Source organism: Onychomys torridus, chromosome 16 (genome assembly GCF_903995425.1).
Source record: "Onychomys torridus chromosome 16, mOncTor1.1, whole genome shotgun sequence".
In the NCBI taxonomy this organism is placed as follows: Eukaryota; Metazoa; Chordata; class Mammalia; order Rodentia; family Cricetidae; genus Onychomys; species Onychomys torridus.
In genome coordinates, this window is record NC_050458.1 from 65511876 (window position 1) to 65531946 (window position 20071).

At 51.3% G+C, this 20071-nt stretch overlaps 1 protein-coding gene across 2 annotated transcripts in view; it reads right to left on the reverse strand.

Annotated features, from left to right (window-relative positions):
• Positions 1-4684: 4684 nt before the first annotated feature.
• Positions 4685-20071, reverse strand: part of Galnt6 (polypeptide N-acetylgalactosaminyltransferase 6) — a 38874-nt gene continuing 23487 nt past the window's right edge. For both annotated transcript variants that reach the window (XM_036208640.1, XM_036208639.1), the window contains exons 5-12: positions 17315-17464; positions 15736-15970; positions 11718-11835; positions 10304-10504; positions 9740-9871; positions 9159-9260; positions 7176-7328; positions 4685-6342 (exon numbers count right to left, since the gene is read on the reverse strand). In XM_036208640.1, the coding sequence (XP_036064533.1) occupies positions 6229-6342; positions 7176-7328; positions 9159-9260; positions 9740-9871; positions 10304-10504; positions 11718-11835; positions 15736-15970; positions 17315-17464 (1205 nt within the window). In that variant the 3' untranslated portion in view covers positions 4685-6228. The remainder of the gene's footprint in view (positions 6343-7175; positions 7329-9158; positions 9261-9739; positions 9872-10303; positions 10505-11717; positions 11836-15735; positions 15971-17314; positions 17465-20071) is intronic.

Consider the following 20071-nt stretch of genomic DNA (forward strand, 5'->3'; position numbering starts at 1 on the left):
GGCGTACCATCAAGGTGGCTGAGAGGGTTAATAGTCTTTGCCCACAACTGTCGACCCCAGTTCAATTTCTAGAACTGACACAACAGAAGGAGTGAATGGAATCTTGCAAGTTGTCCTCTGGCTTCCACGTACATGTGCTCACGTATGCTCGCACATGCAAACACACACACACACACACACACACACACACACACACACACACACCATAAATACGTAGATAGGTAAACATGATAAAAATTTCTTTAAGATGCAGAATGAGGGGCTGGAGAGATGGCTCAGAGGTTAAGAGCACTGGCTGTTCTTCCAGAGGTCCTGAGTTCAACACCCAGCAACCACATGGTGGCTCACAACCATTTGTAATGAGATCTGGCGCCCTCTTCTGGCCTGCAGCCATATATGCAGGCAGAACACTGTATACATAATAAATAAATCTTTTAAAAAAAAAGATGCAGAATGAGGATTGCTTTTCTTTCAGATGTACCCCACATTGTCAGAATCCCTCTCAGCATCCACTGCTGCCCCACTGTACACTGTGGAACTATAACACAAAGACCTGTCTGGTGCACGAAGGGATTGGGGGCAGGGGAGAATCGGGAAGGAGAGTCACAGCAGCTTCGAGATGGGGCTTTGAGCCCAGCAGCAAAGCAAAGAGGGCGCTATGGAGAGAAGCGGATTTGGAGAGGCTCCGTAGGAAAGCCCCGGAGTTCTGAGGGCAAGAGAGCGGGCAAGCTGGAAGAGGGAACCCTCAGGACTGGGAGGATGAGAGCCACAAGGATGGAGGGCAGAGGGTGCACAAGAGGAAGGGCCAGAAGAGGAAGGAGGCGGTCAGAGGCCAGTGTGCCCCAGAGAGGAGAGAGGACCATCAGCTGGGCATGTGATGGTTGGGGTCATTGCAGGGGTCATTTCAGGCCTCAGCAAAGGGAGCAGCAGTACAGTGGAGCCTGAAAGCTGCCACGACTTCCCTAGGCCCTTTGCACCTGTGCACCTCAGAGTCCAGGCTTTGGGGTTGCAGGGCTGAGAGAGGCCGGGGAAGGCGTTTGCAGAGCTCTGCAGTCTGGCCCCTGAGCCTTCAGGATAGCGGGTGCCCAGGTAGGTCGAAGCTCTTTTTCTTCAGTCTGCCTCCAGCATCCAAAGAACAACATCAGAGGCTCACTCTTGAGAGGGCTGAGCTGGCCGGAGAATCCAGGGCAACTTGCCATTCCTCTCCACCTTCTTACTTCTCTGGAGACTGAGAGGCAGTTGCTGGTCCAGGATGAGGTGTGTTAAGAGAAAGCTTGAGAGCCTCCCCTTGGGTATAGCCTGGCATCACAGACTCCAATGTCCTCAGCCTTTAAGGGCATGGTCAGTTCCATCTCTGTGTCTGTTCTTGGCCTGGCCCAGAGAAACCTAGTCCATGGGCCCTTGAAAACCAGCCTCCTGCCAGGAGCGGACAGACGGGTAGGGTGTGTAGGGGTGTGTGGGGGGTGTGTGGGGGGGGGCAGGGAGGGCTCACATCTGCAATTCCAGTGCTTAGAAGGTGGGGGAAGTAGGAGGCTGGAGAGGAGTTCAGAGCCAGCCTGGGCTAGAGGAGACAGACCCTTTCCCAAACAAAAACAGGAACAAGCTCTAGGCTTCCAATTAAACCCTTCACAACTGGTACTTCATCCTTAAACAGGTCAACCTTCCTTTCTCTTTGAGGTGCGGTCTGGTCTTGAACTCCGATTCTTCTGCCTCTGCCTCCAGGTGCTGAGGTTACAGGTGCCCACCTCAGGCTCTCTCATTCTCATTTGTGGGTTTATTCATAGACAGTGACCTCGGTTGCCTTCAATGTCAAGACATTGCTCCCCCCACCCCCTCCAAATAAGCCATTCCAATCCTAGGAACACATCCCTTTCTTTCTTTTTATTTATTCATTTATGTTGTTGTTGTTTTTGCTTTTTTGTTTTTCAAGACACGGTTTCTCTGTGTAGCCCTGGCTGTCCTGGACCTCGCTCTGTAGACCAGGCTGGCCTTGAACTCACAGAGATCTGCCTGCCTCTGCCTCTCGAGTGCTGGGATTAAAGTTATGTACCACCACTGCAGGGCTGGAACACATCCTTTTCAATTAAACAAAGACGCGAGGCTGTGGCATATAGTTACACTATGGCTAGTATAGTGAACTATACTGCTGTGGTACAGTACAGTATAGTATAGTATAGATAGTATAGTGAACTATACTGCTGTGGTACAGTACAGTATAGTATAGTATAGATAGTATAGTGAACTATACTGCTGTGGTACAGTACAGTATAGTATAGTATAGATAGTATAGTGAACTATACTGCTGAGGCATATAGTATAATTCACTGCAAAACTTCATGGCTGGTCATGACATTCCCCACAAAGTTTGGAAAAATCCATGTTGACTCAGAGGAAGTTTGAATAAATTGGATCGAATGGTGGAAAAACTATTATTAGACACTGACTTGTTGATTTGTTTGGTGATCTACTTAAAGCACTGTTTGTTCTGCCTACTTGCCAAGCATGATTTCACTTGCTACCTGAAATAGAAGGACCTGGAGAAATAGCTGAAACAATGGGTCGTTGCCCTAACAACCTGCTCACTTCAGGTAGGCTTCTGGGAAACCTTGCTTGTTGCCAGTTCCACCTTGTGGTTTTAGAATATAAAAACGAGAATGCCAACTGACCCCGAGCAGACCTTTCAGGAGGTGTCCTGGTTTTGGATACCCGTGGCAGCTCCTCTCTCCCGTCCCCACTGGAGTCAGAGCGCTTACTCCGGGGAGCTTCCTGAAGCAGCGGTACAAGGACACATGAGAAACACGGCAAACCAGGGATCCCAGCGTGGGGAGGTAGGGCTGAGAGCTGGAGGCCAGCCTGGGCTACACCTCATGTTTCTATCTGGAAAAAAGGAAGGAAGAAGAGGAACTGAAGGATGTAGGGAGGGGAGGTGTAGAGAAGAAAGCCAAGCCTTTATTTTTCTTTGCTTTTGAAAAAGTTTTTTGAGACAGAGTTTTGCTATGTAGCTCAGGCTAGCTTCTATCTGGTAATCCCGTCTCAGTCTCCCAAGTGCTGGGCTTATAGCAGCAATACTACACAGCTTTAAAGAGGAATGAGGTAGATTTAAATAAGCTGATGTGAAAAGACATTGTTGGCATGCTAAGTGAAGAAACAATTTATAAAATTTATTAAAAAAATGCTTTTGCATATTCATAGAAAAGGGCATGGGGGGATCTATGTTCCATGCTGAAGACAGTTATCCCTTCTAAAGAATAAATAGGACGATGTGTGGTGGCCCATGCATTTAATCTGAGTCCTCAGGAGGCAGAGGCAGGTGGATCTCTCTGAGTTTGTGGCCAGCTTGGTCTAGAATATCAAGTTCCAGGTAACTAGGAATGAGATTCTGTCCAAACAACAACACAGGTATCTGGGGCTATATAAGTGATATTCTCTCAAAACACACACACACACACACACAAAAAAAAAAAAAAAAAAAAAAAAAAAAAAAAGGAAAGAAAAGAAAAGAAAGCAAATCTAGCTAGGTGTGACGATGCAGGCATATGATCACAGCACTCAGGAGGTAGAGGTAGGAGAGGCAGATTTTCAAGGTCATTCTCTGCTGCCTAGTGAGTTATCAAGTTTGAGGCCAGACTGAGTTACTTGAGGCCCCTTTCCCTTCCTGAGGCAGCTCTTATTTTCTGTGAGCTCTTCTCAGCTGGAACTGAACCCCTCTAGCCAGTAGGCACAGTGCTTAGGGCCAGGACACATTTAGGGGCCACGGAAGTGTTTACGATCCGAAGAAATGAATAGACTCTGGATGTCATCTTCATGCCAATGTGACCCACACCGCTGTCACTGTAGCCCAGGCTGGCCTCCAACTCTGTAATTGATGTGAGAGTCTCATCTTGCTTCTGATGAGACCTCCTGAACGCTCTCAGTATTGGCTTGTGCTACCTATCACATCCACGTTACCTGGCTTAGGGGACCAAACTCTCCCCAGCTCTTAAATTTAACTTAAAAAAAATTTTATGGGTATAAGTGTTTTGCTGCATCTATGTCTGTGTACCATGCATGTGCCCAGTGTGCTCAGAGGCCAGATGACATAGCTCTTCCAGGACTGGAGTTACACATGGTTTTGAGTCACTGGGTGGCTGCTAGGAATGGAACCCAGGTCCCCTGGATGAGCAGACAGAGCCTCTAACCACTGAGCCATCTCTTCAGCCCCCCTCCCTTTCTTTGAGACAGGGTCTCACTGTGTGGCCCTGGCTGGCCTGGAACTTGCTATGTAGACCAGGCTGTCAGACTGATATCTGCCTGCCTCCACCTTGGAACCCACTAAAGTCACCTTCCGGCTTCTATTCCCATGACTAGCTCTCCTACATCTCTGTTTCCCAGGCTCCTCTACCTTAGCCTGGGGTTTGGCTCATGCTGAAGAGCTGCTTGTGTGACATCTGTCAAGTCCTTCCTTTGATGGGGTCGACTGTCACTGTATGAGGCCTTCCCTGACTCCCTTTAACTCCTTCATTAGCACATTCTGGGGATCGCTTACAGAGTGGGAGTCTGTGGGGCACACACCTACACACACTTTACACCCAACACACTGGCTAGAGGATGCTTGCACTTGATGGTGGCTGTAACAGAACAACGTGGTTCTTCCCAATCTGTTTCAGCCAAAACAGAGTATGTGGAGCCCAAGACGAACACCCTCTACCAATACCATAAAACCTTTATTTCCACCGGGTCCCCATGTCAGGCTCTCTTCCCTTCCCCCACCCTGGATCACAGCTTGGCCAGTTTCCTTCCTTTTGGCTAGACCACCCCTGTCACCGAGGGAACACGGGAGACTTCCTGCACTTCCTGCAATGTGCAGGTACATGGAGTCCGAGGCAGCTGTGATCCCATGGCACCCTCATGTGGTGACAACTTGCTACTGAAGTCCCCCAAAGCCTTCCTGGACATTCCTACTTTCTTCCAGGCAGAACAGTGCGGTCCAAGTTGATTGTAAAGGGTTGGCATCCTCAGGTCGGCTCCACACAGGGCACTCATGCAAGGACAGCTGGAGGGGTTCGTTCCCCAGTCAGTACTGGGGAACTGCACACTGTTCCCGACCCCTCGGACTCGCTAGGACCCTCAGAGCTGCCAAACATCTTGCCAGGGACCTTGGACAAAACACCTGCCTAGCTTCTGCTGAAAAATAAATTAAGAAATTGGTCTAGCATAGTTCAGGGGCGGCAAGGCATTGCCCTCATATTCTTCATGCTATTTTTTTATTGCTTTCAAGATGAGGTTGAACTCTGTAGCCCAGGCTGGCCTTGGATTTAGGATGTGTTAGTCTCTAAGTAGACTGCAAGCCTGGGCCTTCATGCCTAGTTCCTGCTTTGATTTTTATCTCCTTATGTATGGGTTAGAACACAGGGGCCAAAGCCTTACGCCTCGAGACTCACCGGCACCTGAGCCTGTGAACTTCTTTCAACACTAACAGCCCAAGATTCTCAACGTGGTCTCCCATCTTGCCACCTGGCTTTCTGGAGGCCAGCTGGCCAGTCAGAATGGTCAGAGAGAGGTCGACAAATGGCAAGGCTGGCAGCAAATACATGGTCTAGTGTTCTTGCGCGCTGGAGGGAGCCCTGGTTCAGTACCAAAGATGGGGCCTCAGCCCTAGCTGAGCCACCTACCAGCTGTGACTGCAGAAAAGGCCCCTACTTCCTCTGGTCTCTGCTCTCCTCTCCTTCCTTACTTTCTGTTTTCTGTGGTACTAGGGAGTCAAACCCAGGACCTTTCCCTGAACTATATCCCAGCTCTGTCTCAATCCTATTGGTACAATGGCGGCTCCTTTCCGGCCACTCCTTTCCTGTCTCGTCCATGCATAATTGTGCAAATACTACAGGATGAAGGCACTCGGTATAAGTCAGAACGGTTTGGCACTAGGGTGTGCTAACAAGGGAGGGTCTCTACACTTCCAGTTCTTCTGTAGGATGTACTTCCAGTCTGTTTTGGAGGCCATTGTCTCTAGGAGATGTGGAAAGCCTTGGGCCAAGTACTATGTGACCTCCTGGTCTCTTCCAGTGGCATGGAGGAAGAACACAGGACCCCCATTGTTGCAAGAATTAAGAAGGTCCTGCCTTGATGGCCACTGGGCTTAGAAATCCAACTCTCAGGCCTCCAGAGGAGCTGGGGGAGAAGACTTCCAGATGTTCGGTGACCCCACCTCCTGAGGCCCTTGTTGGATGCGCACTGGGGATGATCCCAGGCCTAGACAAATAGCCAGAGCTGGCGTGGGTCACCGGGGTTACAGGGGGCCATGGCTGGCTTTTTGTCCTGGGATATCAGGCAGGTGCCCGATCCTGAGTTTCTGAAGAGTTGATCCTGAAAGGGAACACAGAGAAGGGTCAACCTGAGACAAGGGCAGTGGACAAGAGGCAAAGGAAACAGTGAGATACAAAGAGGGCACTTGCAATTCCTTCCTGAAGATGCACCCATGGAGACGCTGGGCCCCAGGCCAGCTTTAGCCTGATGGCTGTCGTGGAAGACTGCAAGACCATGGCTGATAGAAAACGAAACAAAACAAGACAAAACCCTTTCAAGGCCTCCCTTTCCCCAGGATGACCAGGCTCAAAAACCTGGGGCCACCGTTGCTGCCCCCCTTTTCTGCTTCTGGTTAAACTTTGGCTCTGTCCTTTCTGGTAGCTCCATGGTTAGGCCATTCTTTTTCTCTGAGCTTGGGCTTAGTGAAGTGAGTCACCACCACCTATCTCACAGCGCTGTGGTCAGACTTAGGGAGGCCTGAACCCCAGCCTGCCATCGGCCAGTGGTGGGGCTGGGGCAGACAAACTTGTTGAACTTCATCTGGTCACTTTGTAGAAATGCGGACGTAGTCCTTTGGGATGGAACCCCTAAACTATAAAGAGAGACAATTGCTTTGCACACTGAGGCAGGTTAGCACCATGGGTGACTCTTCACTTTCATCTATGTGGATTCAGCCTTAAAATGTGCCTTGGGAGAAGTTCCTGGATCATTATCTCTGCTCCATTTTTTTTTTTTTTAATAGCCAGAACCAGACACTGACCGAGTCCACACCTACTGCGCACTCTACCCTGCTCTAATCCCATGATGCCCAGGCAGGAGAGGAAGAAGATGAAGAAGAGGCAGATGTGGTGCTCAGGACTCATGGTCCCGAGCTTTCTGGGCCACTGACTCACCTGGGTCAATTCCCATTCCTCGTCCTTGGGCACTTTGCTGTTTTTGCCAATGAACCGGCAGCTCCTAAGGCCCAGCGTGCTGGCACTGGCATGTAGACACAGCTGCTTCCCAATGTTGTGACGAAGGTCCCTCTGGGAGGTGTACTCAAAGTACTGGAAGTCAAGACAAAGATGTCCTGTGAAGCAGGCAGCCAGCCTCCTCACTACCTCCCTATGGTGCTCACGAGACAGCTTTCTGGGGGAGGAAGCGAGGCTGTGCCGAGACTTTTGGTGATATGTGTCATGATTGTTGCCACATCAGGTTATACTGGATTAACAGTGCATATAGAACTATAAGTTAGAATGTACCTTAGTCTTATTTTTTATTTTTATTTATTTATTTATTTTTGCCAGAGCTGAGGACCGAACCCAGGGCCTTGCACTTGCTAGGCAAGTGCTCTACCACTGGGCTAAATCCCCAACCCCTATCTTAGTCTTATTTTAAGCGCTATCATGAAGTCATATGCTGGAACACTAGCCCTACTCTTTTTTTTTGGTTTTTCTGAGACAGGGTTTCTCTGTAGCTTTGGAGGCTGTCCTGGAACTCGCTCTGTAGACCAGGCTGGCCTTGAATTCACAGAGATCCACCTGCATAGGCTGGTCTATATCTCTTGTCATGTAGACCAAGCTGGCCTCAAACTCATGGTCTTCTGCCTCAGTCTTCCAACTCCTGGGACACTGAGCCATTCAGCCCATGGCATGTGCCATCTCAGTCACCTGCTGGTTCTGGGTTTGCTGGTAAATCACCACTGAAATAAAAGATATCCACCAACAAACCACCTACAATCATCTCGCAAGCTGGTTGTATCTGAATCTGCCTTCACAGGGCTGTTTTCATTTGCACATTTCGGCAGTCGGTTCGGGCCACCTTTATCTTGTGTCCACTCTGTTTTTGTTTACCAGCTCTGGGTACTGGATGGCTGAGGGGCAGTGGACAGGAGCATGCTGGTTTGTTTTTGTTGCCTTGAAACAAGCTAGGGTCATCTGGAAGAAGAGTCTCGATTGAGAAAATGTCCCCATCCGCTTGGCCTGTAGGGCAAGGCTGCAGGACATTTCCTTGATTAATGAGAGGGCACACCCACTGTGGGAGGTGGTACTCCTGAATAGGAGACCCTGGTGGGTAGGAAGCCTGCTGAACAGGAGCCTGGAGAGCAAGCCAGCAAGTACTGTTTTTCCATGCCTCTGCTTCAGTTCCTGCCTCCAAGTTCCTGCCCTGACTTCCCTGCATGGTAGACTGTGACATAGAATTGTAACATGATACCTACCAGGCAGTGGTGGCTCATGCCTTTAATCCCAGCACTCAGGAGGCAGAGTCAGGTGGATCTCTGTGAGATCGAGGCCAGCCTGGGCTACAGAGTGAGTTCTAGGACAGCCAGAGCTGCATGGTGAGACCCTGCGTCTAGAACCCTTCCCTCTTTTTGTCATGATGTTTTATCACAACAGTAGAATTCAAAGTAAGACAGGGAGTACTAGTTACCCCTCAGAGATGTGCCAGGGCACTGTGGGGTATGGGTAAGTTTCCAGGACGTTGGGAGGTGGCTGTCTGGGGGGTCACTACTGGAGGTGGAGTCAGTGTGGTAGTTTCTGGTGATGGGGGCATTAAGGATAAAAGCCTGAGTGCAGGTATAGGTGAGCAAGAGTGCTCCACAATTCTCCACAGCCCCCAGCAGCTAGTCTCACCCACAGCCCTCTGTTGGCAGTGCCCCCTCATCCTCTAGCGCCCAGCATGATGCCAGCTCTGTGTCCCAGCTTCAGCTGTCTGAGCCCATCAAGCTTTCCCATTCAGCCTAGCTGCTTCCTGCCACAGGGGCGACGCCACCTTCTGTATCTCGACTGCAGGCCTCAGGAAAGGACTATTGAGTAGAGAAAGGGGGCCCATGGGAAGAGAGGGTGCCTCAGAGATGCTTCCGTCGGGCCTGCCCAGGACGAGTGTGTTTTCTCTACCTGATTGCCACCAAGGTTGTGGCAGTCATACATGATGAGGGGTTTCCCTCCGTGGTTGTTCTCGCCCACATCCAAACACTGATTGGTGCCAAGATTCTTGATCTGCACAAAGGGGAACAGAGGGGAATCAGGATAGCTCAGCTGGGTGTGGGACACAACTGGGTCCTCTAGGCATGAACCCCAGATGCCTGGCGCTAATAGCAATGTGTGACTGAAGAGCCCTGAGAATGGGCAGGGCGGGGTTGGGTGCCCTCTGTGGGGAAAGATGGCAGACCCTTAGGATGCCAGGTCCTGAGAGGTCTTCAGCACACAGGAGCTGACTCTACCCTCAGCATCACCTGGGACTTGTTCAAGATCTGGATGGAAACAGTGAGCATGGGGCCCAGTGATGTGTACTGACCCTCCTTCCTGGGTATTCTCCCAGACTTAACACTTAAGAATCACTACTCCCAGGTTCCCCCTTTATCAGGTTTTAACTATTGGAGGAAGCCCCAAATTGTCTCCCTCATCCTCCTGGCTTGGCTGCTCCTGGGCTGCGTGGTCTTAACGTCTTTGAGGTTCTGATGGGCAGGCTAACTTACGGCTCCATAGAAGGTGGGGTTCAGGTCAGGGACAAACATCTCCGGGTAGACATTTTGCAGATACCAGGAAAAGTTGTGGCAATGGAGCCGCTCCCTCAGCTGCAGCCGCTCCGAGATGTCACCAAAATTATTCTGTCAACCAAGTCAGTCCCCAAAAGGTCAGTGCCACAGCCCAGGCAACATGGAGCATCGAGGCCACTCTCTCCTGCTCATTGTGGCTACTGGCTCAGCCTCTCATGCAGTATCTGATCCCTTGCCTCACCATGGGGAACTCACCACCTCACAACACTCCCTCATGTCCTGTGAGTCTTCAATTCTGAGCCGGTCAGAACCATTCCTCCAGGGACGGCTCTCCTTCCTCCTTTCCCCTCTAAGCGATGCTGGGAGTCCCCCCCTCCAAGCCCCAAAGCACAACAAAAGCTCCCCCCTCTTTCCTCTAGCCTCAGAGCCCTGTGTTCACTGGGCTAGCTTACAGACTTCTGAGGGATGGAGGGAGGCAGGAAGGTAGAGATGGGACATGATTCTCTGACCAAATGCCACCCAGGCACCAGGTCGGTGTCTTACCTCCTGGACCATCTTGGCTGCCTGCAGATTCCTCCTATAGAAAATCTTCTTGTAGCTGTCCATCCAGACCTCAGCCAGGCGCACCTGATTGCGCGCGATGACACTGGTGCCCTTGGGGAAGGTGTGAGGACTCTTGGTACGGAACACGTGGCCTACCACAGAGCAGGGGATGATCTCCAGCTGGCCCCCACACTGCCACACCTGACACAAAAGGAGACAAGGCTGGATGATAAGCTCCCCCAAGCAGTTCTGTTCACTTCCCAGAACACCAGACCCCAGGTCCTAGGACGTAAGTAAATGTCGCCCTTTCTACTCTGAAGAAAGAGACATTGATGGGCTTCCTCCTACGACACAGCTACCCGTGTCCAGGCTGGCTGTGCTGCTCACTCTGGGTAAGTGAATGTGGGTGTGCAGAGTCCTGAATCACCAGGGCTCACGTCAGAGAAGAGACAACTGGTTACTTCTGTGCTATGCACTTACTCTCTGCTCTGGGCTCTTGGCTTTCTGATCTGGAGACGTGAAAGCTTACCCAGGAGTTACAGAAAACCTGGCCTCCCCCACATCAGAGCGCCAGCGGGCACTGGACCTGGAGGATGCCAGGTTTCCAGGAGAGATCCTGGATCCGGGTCAGAGGCTCACTGAAAGTGTGAAGCAGATCCTGGCTGGTGGCCCTTCTCTATGCCAGCGGGCTGGCTGGAGACATCGCTCCCACTGGTCTCTTCGGGGTCTTGTTTTGGGAGGTTCCTGTCATTCACTTTGATATGGCAGCAACAGAAGGCCACAGTAACATCAGAAGGCCATTATGTGCTTAATGTATGCCAGACACTGAGATGGCCCCGCTAATGAGCCCATTTTCCTACTAATTATCGAGCTGGGGATTCCTACAGCTTCCACGACAATCCTTCCTGACCTCTCTTGATTTGCCTCATTCTCAGAATTCCTCAGAGTTCTGCCTCCATCAGAACTGGGTTCCACCTCTTGTCTCTCGGTTATGAAGAGCTTGTTGAAAGCACATGGGGAAAACCCAAAGGCCACCAGGGCAGGTGTCCTTTGACTTGGGGGGAAGAGGAGCCGGATTGTTCAAAATGGAGGATGGTAAACTGACTCCTGGCCAGGTTTCATCTTCACCCAAACCATTTCCCACATTCTGCATAAATCAGTCCATTCCCCTGTCCTGCTCCCGTGATTCCCTCCCTCTTAGAAGTTCTGCCCTGGAATTCGGTTCAAGCCGACGGACTCATCTCCAGAGCCCCATCGTCCTCACAGGGAGAGTGGAGCCCTGGCAGCAAGCAGACACCCTTTGGAGTTCAGTTCCAAAGATGACACCCTTGAAGTTATCAATGCCTGATAAACAGCTTGTCAAGCCAGCCCCTGGGATGTGGAGGTCCCCCCTCAAAGCCCTCCTCATTCTCACCCGGAAGGACATTTCCACATTCTCCCCTCCCCAGATCTCCATCTGGTTGTCATAGGTACCGATGTGCTCAAAGTAGGCTTTGGAGATGGAGAACAGGCCGCCGGCAAACGTCGGAGATCTGGAGAGACAGGGAGAAGCGCATGTATCATCTGTGTATCCTCACTTAGCCAGGCACCAGCTGTCTGGCGGGGAAGGCTGGTGGCTGGCTCCCCTCTTAGGCCTCCTACTGCATGTTCTCCTAGCCAGGTCACGTAGCCCCTCCTGCTAACTTCCACTGTGCCAGCTTCCCCTTCTAGAACTGGGCCCCAGAGAGAGGCGGTCAGCACTACTCGATTCTAAATGAACTTCTGCATCTGTTCAACTAGGGACACAGGAAACATCACCCAGAAGGGCCTGGGTGCCATGGCTGCAGCTGGAGCTGAGAAAGGCAACCGAGCTTCTGAGACCAGAGTCTAGAGAGAGGAGAAGCCCAGCTCTCATTTCATGAGACTAAGGCAGAGAGGTGACCACCTCCAGAAGCCCTGTGAGTCAGATTCTGCAAACAGGCAGGATTTGGGCTTGGGCTGGCTCCATTCTGTGTCAGGGACCTCGTCCCTTCATGGCCACAGTGTCAGCTGAGGCCTAGCCTGCTCATGTGTTTCCAAGAAACTTAAATTTGGAGGAAAGCTGCCAGTTGCCTTGAACAGGGGACACAATTGAGAGGTGTTCCTGGCAACAGGGTAGGTGGAAAGGAGGATGAGCTCAGTCTGGACTGTGGGGAGACTGCCAAGGTTCTGGCTTTCAGACGAAGGCAGAGAGGTCGAGACTGGGCCAGTGTAGCAAGGTGGTGTCACAAGTCCGGTGAAGTGGAGGATTTCCTGGACCTGCTCTTGTCTCCTTGATGTTGTTCTAAAGCCACATCCCAGGAGGAATTTCAGTTGGGAAGCCCTCATGCTTGGGCTGGCTCCCTGTCACCTCTTCTGTCTTCTTCCAGGGGTCGCTCAGAGAGCCCTGGAACTCCAGATGAGCACTCTGTAGCTAACCTGCACTTGAGAGTATCTGAGAGGTTCCCAGACTGAGGGGAGCGGGTCACTGACAAATTAACCACGAGGACAGATGCCACTCAGGAACATCACTGTGGACTCATCCCAACAGGTAGCCTCGAGAGACCCCTGTATATCCTGGCCTACTTCCTGGGACCCGGTGTCCCCTCGCTCCCTCTCGACTCGGCCATCCACGCTTTGAGAATGAGCGTGAGCTGTTGAAGGACCACCATAGGAAGAAGCGTTTCTGGCAGGCCACGTGTGCTGCCAGGACACCTGAACTAAAGGGCACATTCATTCCACAAACACTGGCGCTTTGTCCTCCCACTGAGGGTCTCGCAGAGGCCAGGACGTTATCGATGGGTGAGGGCAGGCGCCCTGCCCTTAACTGTGCTGCTGTGTGCCTGGCCCCGGGGCCTGGGTGGGGAAGGGTTTGTTGCTAGACCTGTCAAACAAAGGCTCCTGTGAGACAGTCAGCAGCCAGTATTGATTCCTTCCTCTCCTGTCTGTCTTTCCGCTCTTCTTCTTCTTTTTTATTTTTATTTTTGTTTCTCAAGATGGGGGTGGGGAGGGCGAGTTGTCTTATTCTATAGTCCAGGCTTTCCTGGAACTTTGAAGCTCAGGCTAGACTAAAATCCATAACGATCTGGACAGGAGAACCATGGCACACAGTGGCTAAGGTACTTGTTATGTGAGTGTTGGAGGCCTGAGTTCAGATCCTGAAACCTCAGGGAAATTCCAGGTGGGCACAGCAACCTGCCTGCAACTCAAGCCTGAGAGACAGGACCTCCAGATTAAGCCAGAGCAACCCCAGCTATGTTGGTGAGTTCTGGGTTTGACTGGGAGACAGTGCCTCGGTGAATGAGGTGGAGGATCAGTTAAGGATGGCTCCCATCATCAACCTCGGAAACATGAGCACACCAGCAGAAGCCCTCACCTATACATGTGCCCACAACACATGCAAATACATGTGCACATGGGCACCTACACACACACACACACCTGCACTCACACACGCATGCACATACTCAGGTGCGTGGGTATGCATGTATGCGTGCGTGCGCATACACACACACACACACACACACACACACACACACACACACACACAGCAGAAAAGGAAAACATTCCCTGCAATCTGTAGGAAAACATTCCCTGCAATCTGTAGAGGTTTGGACAGGCAGGGAACATGAGAGGCAAGGCTCCGTGGGCTTTAAGCACGTAAGCTCTCATCTATCTGGCCTGACTGCTTGATTTCAGAAGACTCAGTAGCTGTGGTTCTTAACCCATGGGTCATGACCCCATCAGGGTGCATATCAGATATTTACATAACAAGAGCAAAAATCACAGTTATGAAGTAGCAATGAAATAATTCTATGGTTGGGGGTCACCACAGCATGAGGAACTCTATTAAAGGGTCACAGCATTAGGAAGGGTGAGAACCACCAGGAAAGAACAGTTTTTAGTTGGTTTTTTTTTTTTTTTAGGTAAGGTCTCTCAAGGCTGGCCTACAGCTGGCCAGCCAAGGATAACTTGAACTTCTGATACTGTTATCCCTCCCAAAGGTGGGCTTCAGATGTACACTCTCAGGTCCAGTTTGGTCTTCACATTTTGAAATGATTGTAAAAAATAAAAATAAAAATAAAAAAACAACCAAAATCTAACCCTGCCTCCCTCTCCCCACCTCCCCCAAATAGAACACCACAGACTATATGTAGGTGGCTGGCAAAGTTAGACTGTTACAATGTGTCCCTTTAATGAAACTACAGGGCCACCATAACAAGCTTCAAACTGATGTGGATAACCTGTGTGTTCATTTTCCCTCACCACACCCTGCCCCAGACTGAACTAGGCCTCTGCACTGACCACTGGTCCCAGGCCTCTGCACTGACCACTGGTCCCAGACCTCTGCACTGACCACTGGTCCCAGACCTCTGCACTGACCACTGGTCCCAGACCTCTGCACTGACCACTGATATATATCTCAGCACCTTAAACATTTTAGTTTTGAAACAAGGTCTCACTGAATTGCCCAGGCTAGCTTTGAACTCACACTGTAGCCCAGACAGTGCTGGACTTTGTTATCTTCTTGTCTCAGCTTCCTGAGAGGCTGGGATTATGTGCTGGATAGTTTTAGCTTGACACAGGCTAAACTCATCTGAGAGGAGGGAGCCACAATTGAGAAAGTACCTCCAGGACATCAAACTGTAGGCAAGCCTATAGGGCATGTTCTTAATTAGTGATCAATGGGGGTGGGCCCAGCCCAGGTGGGTGGGGCCATCCCTGGGCTGGTGGTCCTGGGTTCTATAAGAAAGCAGGCTGAGTAAGCCATGGGGAGCAAACCAGTAAGCAGCCCCCCTCCATGGTCTCTGCATCAGCCCTGCCTCCAGATTCCTGCCCTGTTTGAATTCCTGCCCTGGCTTCCTCCGATGATGGACTATGACGTAGAAGTGTGAGCCACTTAAACCCTTTCCTCTCCACCTTGCTTTTGGATGGTTTTCTGTCGCAGCAATAGCAACCCTAAGGCAGAGCACAAGCATTCGTCACAGCCCAGCACTTACTTTCTTTTTCTGAGTCTTTTCAAAGACAGTGAGCTGGGAGCCCAGCTATTCTACCTATTACAAAGGTTACTCACCAATAACCTCCACACAGCACCTCTCACCTGGCCTGCAAGCAGGTACAGAGAGCAAGAAGCGAGACATAGATAAAAAGGCCGGCAAAGGGCCAATGGTGAACAGGAGCAAGCTACCATGGTGTGTGGTGGTATGGTCCATGCTGCGTTGTCACACAGGTCCTTGCCTGCCCTGTGCTAGCTGCACCTGCTGACCACCTTAGGCTTCTTATTCTCACTTGTAAAACAGGCTAACCAAAGGACCTACCTCACAGGGAGTGTGGCTTCATAAATCACCTAACAGATGTTGGTGTGGGATGGTACAGGTTCCCAGAGGTGAGTGGGCGGAGGCCAGGGTGGGGGCTCACCGGGATGCAGTCCTTACTTGATGGGGTAGGTCTCATCCTTGCGCCTCTGCTTCTCATGTGCTGGCAGCACCTCCCAGCCGAAGGTCAGGCTCCAGTCAAAGTTCCCACGGCTGTGGACTTTGCCTTTCTGTACAGGTGTGGAGAACTTGAAGGTGTTAAGGTCGATGGTGACGATGTCTGGACTCACCACCACTGTCTTATCCTCAGCAATTCGAGCCAGGAGGGGCTCCAGCCAGCCATGGAAGCACTCACCTGCAGACCCAGACCAGAAGGTGGAGGTCAAGGACCTAGCTGCAGCTGAACCCTCTAGACCCAGGAGGATGGGGGGTGGGTGGAGGTGGCGGGAGGGGGGGGGGTACAGCAAGATCCACAGTAGGGGACACAGAGCATCTCTGAGAGCTCTCCCTCCACCTCCTAAAAGGTGGGCGTGGCTTTGGAAGGGGGATGGTAGCTTTGGGGAGCAACCTGGTCAGCATAAATCAGATGCAAACTACCACAGACCTGGAGGGGGTGTCTTCAGGGTTTCCAGACCCCATCTGAGTGTGGGATTTGGAATGGCTCTAAGTCCTTCAGATCACCTCAACTCCCAGCACTGACTGTAGAACTACCCTCCTCCTGGACTCTGGGATCTTTTCTTTCTTGTCTTTCCTTCCCAGAGCTTTGTTACACAGTCTCCACTGGCTAGAACTCACTATGCCGAGCAGGGTGGCCTCAAACTTGCAGTGATCCTCCTGCCTCTGCCACCAAATGCTGAGATAACAGGCGTGTGCCACCATGCCTAGACAGTTTTGGGACGTTAAATGAACATAATAAGTTCTACATTACTTTATTGTTTTAGATTTATTTATTTTGCCTTATGTGTATGTTTTATTTGCTTGTATATCTGTGTACCATGTGTGTCTTGTGCCTGCAGAGGTCAGAAGAGGGCATCAGATCCCCTAGAGCTGGAGTTATGGATGGTTGTGAGCCGCTATGTGGGTGCTGGGAATCAAACCCTGGTCCTCTGTAAGAACAAGTGTTTTAATCTCTAAGCCATCCTTTGAATCCCTTATTCTAATTAACAGTATTTTGTGAGGTGAGGGAAACCGAGGCTCCATTAATGGCCAAGTCAGAGGGGAACCTGTTACAAGCTGGGTTCCTGATACAAGTCTAGAGTTTTCCAGTTTCTAGGCTCCATTAATGGCCAAGTCAGAGGGGAACCTGTTACAAGCTGGGTTCCTGATACAAGTCTAGAGTTTTCCAGTTTCTATTTTTCTTTCAGGAAAAGTCAAGAGGGGGGGTCTTTTTAACCCCACCTAGCCCTATAGAAAAGTCCCACACAAGTGTTCGCAGTGGGGACAGGAGTTTCTCTTCAGGATGCATAAGGAAGGGTAAATGGGGATCAGGGCATACTGCCAGCTATTCTGAGTCACCAAGCCTCATGGCTGTGTCCTCTCAGGAACCATGCCTGGAGTCGGTGTGAAGGAAGGGCAATGTGGAGGAACCCTAAGCCTCTAACTCCTGAAACAGAAGGACAGGGTGGTCTCAACCCTTCCTCATCCGCTAGTGGTGAGGGGCAGGTATCCAGACCCCCACCAGCGGGCATCTCCTACTCACAGTGGGCGTCCAGGAACGTGAGCACCTCGGCCTGCGCCACACTGGCCCCCAGCAGCCGGGCTGTAATGAGTCCTTTCCGCTCCCGTTGCCGCACCACCCTCACGATCTGCAGGTGTTGGACATACTGCTCCAGCCTCTCCTTCAGGTAGTCTGGAAGGGACAAGGCCACTGTCACCAGTTTCTCTGCTAATCCCCTGTGGGCACCAAGCCCAGGTCTGGGTGTCAATCCTCCCACACACCTGTGCAGAGCCATTACACAGGAGGCGAAATGGGAGAGGGAGACATGCAGAGAGGAAGCCCTGCCTGCGGCCGGGTCCCCTGGAGGACAGGTCTGTCATCAGGGTCCTGGTCATCTTGCCTCCACCTCCCCTCCCCCAAGTGCTGGGCATGCCCAGGAAGAATACACGCTTTTCACAAGAGAGCACTATATAAAAAAGGAACTGTGCTCCAGGTGCCCACAGGCTTGCACAATGCTAGGGACCCAAGAACGGTGGGGAGCATGGCAGACATGATCGTATATCTTAAGGAAAGACAGGCTGCCTGGGAGCAAGACAGATCACAGGGATCACAGTGGGAGCATGCTGCCTCCTTCCTCTTCTTTCTGCTCCACACACACAGACAGAGCCTCACGGACTACCCTTGGCTCTTCCCTTTATGGGGAACACCTTAAGAGGCTCTTTCTGGCTATAGTGGGTAGTGCTCCCAAAGGACTCTGGGATTCCACCTGAAATCCTCAGGACATCAAAAATAGTTTTGCCAGGCGGTGGTGGTGCACGCCTTTAATCCCAGCACTCGGGAGGGGGGCAGAGGCAGGCGGATCTCTGTGAGTTCAAGGCCAGCCTGGTCTACAGAGCGAGATCCAGGAAAGGCGAAAAGCTACACAGAGAAACCCTGTCTCGAAAAAAAAAAGTTTTATTTTGAAGGATTCCATCTTGAAACATCAACTATCTTTCTATTTTAACTTATTTTTGTTAATGAGTTTCACTGTTCTTGGCTGCCCTGGAACTCACTCATGTAGACCAGGCTGGCCTTGAACTCAGAGATCTGCCTGCCTCTGCCTCCAAGTGCTGGAATTAAAGGTGTGCACCACTACACCTGTCTTACTGTTCTATTTAAAGAAAAGATTTTAAATTATGCATACATGTGCATGTCTGTGCATGTGAGTGCAGTGTTGCAGGGCCCAGAGGGTTCAGGTGCCCTGGAGCTGGAGTTAGAGGTAGGGTTAAGCTGGCCAGTGTGCCAAACTTGGGTCTCTGGAAGAGCTGTGCTGCTCTTCACTCCTGGGCCATCTCTCCAGCCCTCTGCCCTGTCCCCAACGTGTAAAATGGAGTTGCTCACAGTTTTAGCAGCAGAGGACAGCTGTGACAACTGTATGTGTCCTTTACCTTCCAATTGTGGGCTCACAGTGGGTCTTGCTCTGGACACCGTGCTTCATAAATCACAGGGCTGGAGAGATGGTTCAGAGGTTAAGAGCACTGACTGTTCTTCCAGAGGACCTGGGTTCAATTCCCAGCAACCACATGGCAGCTCACAACTATCTGTAACTCCAATTCCAGGGGATAACACTCATGGCAAAACACCACGAAAAAAATTACTTAAAAAAATAAATAAAATAAAACAAATCACAGGTCCTGTAAACAATTTACTAGGCTGGCACTGATCTCTCTCTCTCTCTCTCTCTCTCTCTCTCTCTCTCTCTCTCTCTCTCTCTCTCACACACACACACACACACACACACACACACACCACCCAAATACTTGAACACCTACTATGTACCAGTCTCTAGAGCAGGTGACTTCGTGTCCCAGGTCACCCCAGCAAACACAATGGCGGTGACAGGCTCCCACGCAGCCTGTGTGTGAAGACTTATCGCCTCCAAGAGCTGAGGCCACTTACCAGGACTCAACGAGTGTGAGTCTTGCTTTCCCCTGTGTGGACCCCAAGGGGGAGAGAGAAGACAGGGACTTGGTCAGGCTGCTCCTTGGTCACTGTCAGGGAGAGCAGAGCCCCAGGGAAAGAAACTATACTTTGAAACTTGAACTCTTTGTTTTTCTTTTTCAACCCTTTTGGTAGACAAGTGTCCCTGACCCTCTGCCCTGGTGAATGAAATCCTCTGGGCAGTCACCCGAGAAGAGGGCTTGTCTTGCTCCAGAAATGGAGCGTCTTGTCTTTGGTGCCAGGACCTGACTGTTCCAAGCCTCACGTGGTGGCTTCAGCCCAGCAGTGACTTAGTGTCTGCCATGCACTGTCCGGGGGTGGGACACTGGCCTGTGCAGGGAGGGTGCTCCCGTACCACAGCACATCCGAGTCCCAGCATGCGAGCCCCAGCCAGGTGTTGCTGACAGGAAGGAGGAGCCCAGCTGGGGCGTCATCTCAGCTCTGCTGAGGTCTCCCAGAGACCCTGCTCACCGGAAGCTCATGGTGGAGATGACCGCAGGCGAGCCTCTCAGGAAGTGGGTTGTGTGGTAAGACAGAGAGAAGCTCTGAAGCGTGACTTCCAGGGCCCCGTGCTCTAGAGTTCTCCCACGCCTTCCTTCCAGTCTCAGAGGGCCAGGCTGGGAGTTCCTAGTTCTGGGCCTCAGGTCCTTGCAGGAGAGCCAGACATCTCCCCACTTCATCCACTGTCTGTCCCATCTCTGGGATTACAGGACCCAGGACCCAGGACAGAATATAGCACAGCTGAGCCTAGAGACAGGCACATGGTCTCATGTCCCTCAGATGACAGCTTGTGATTTAGGTTCCATAGTCTGTCACTCA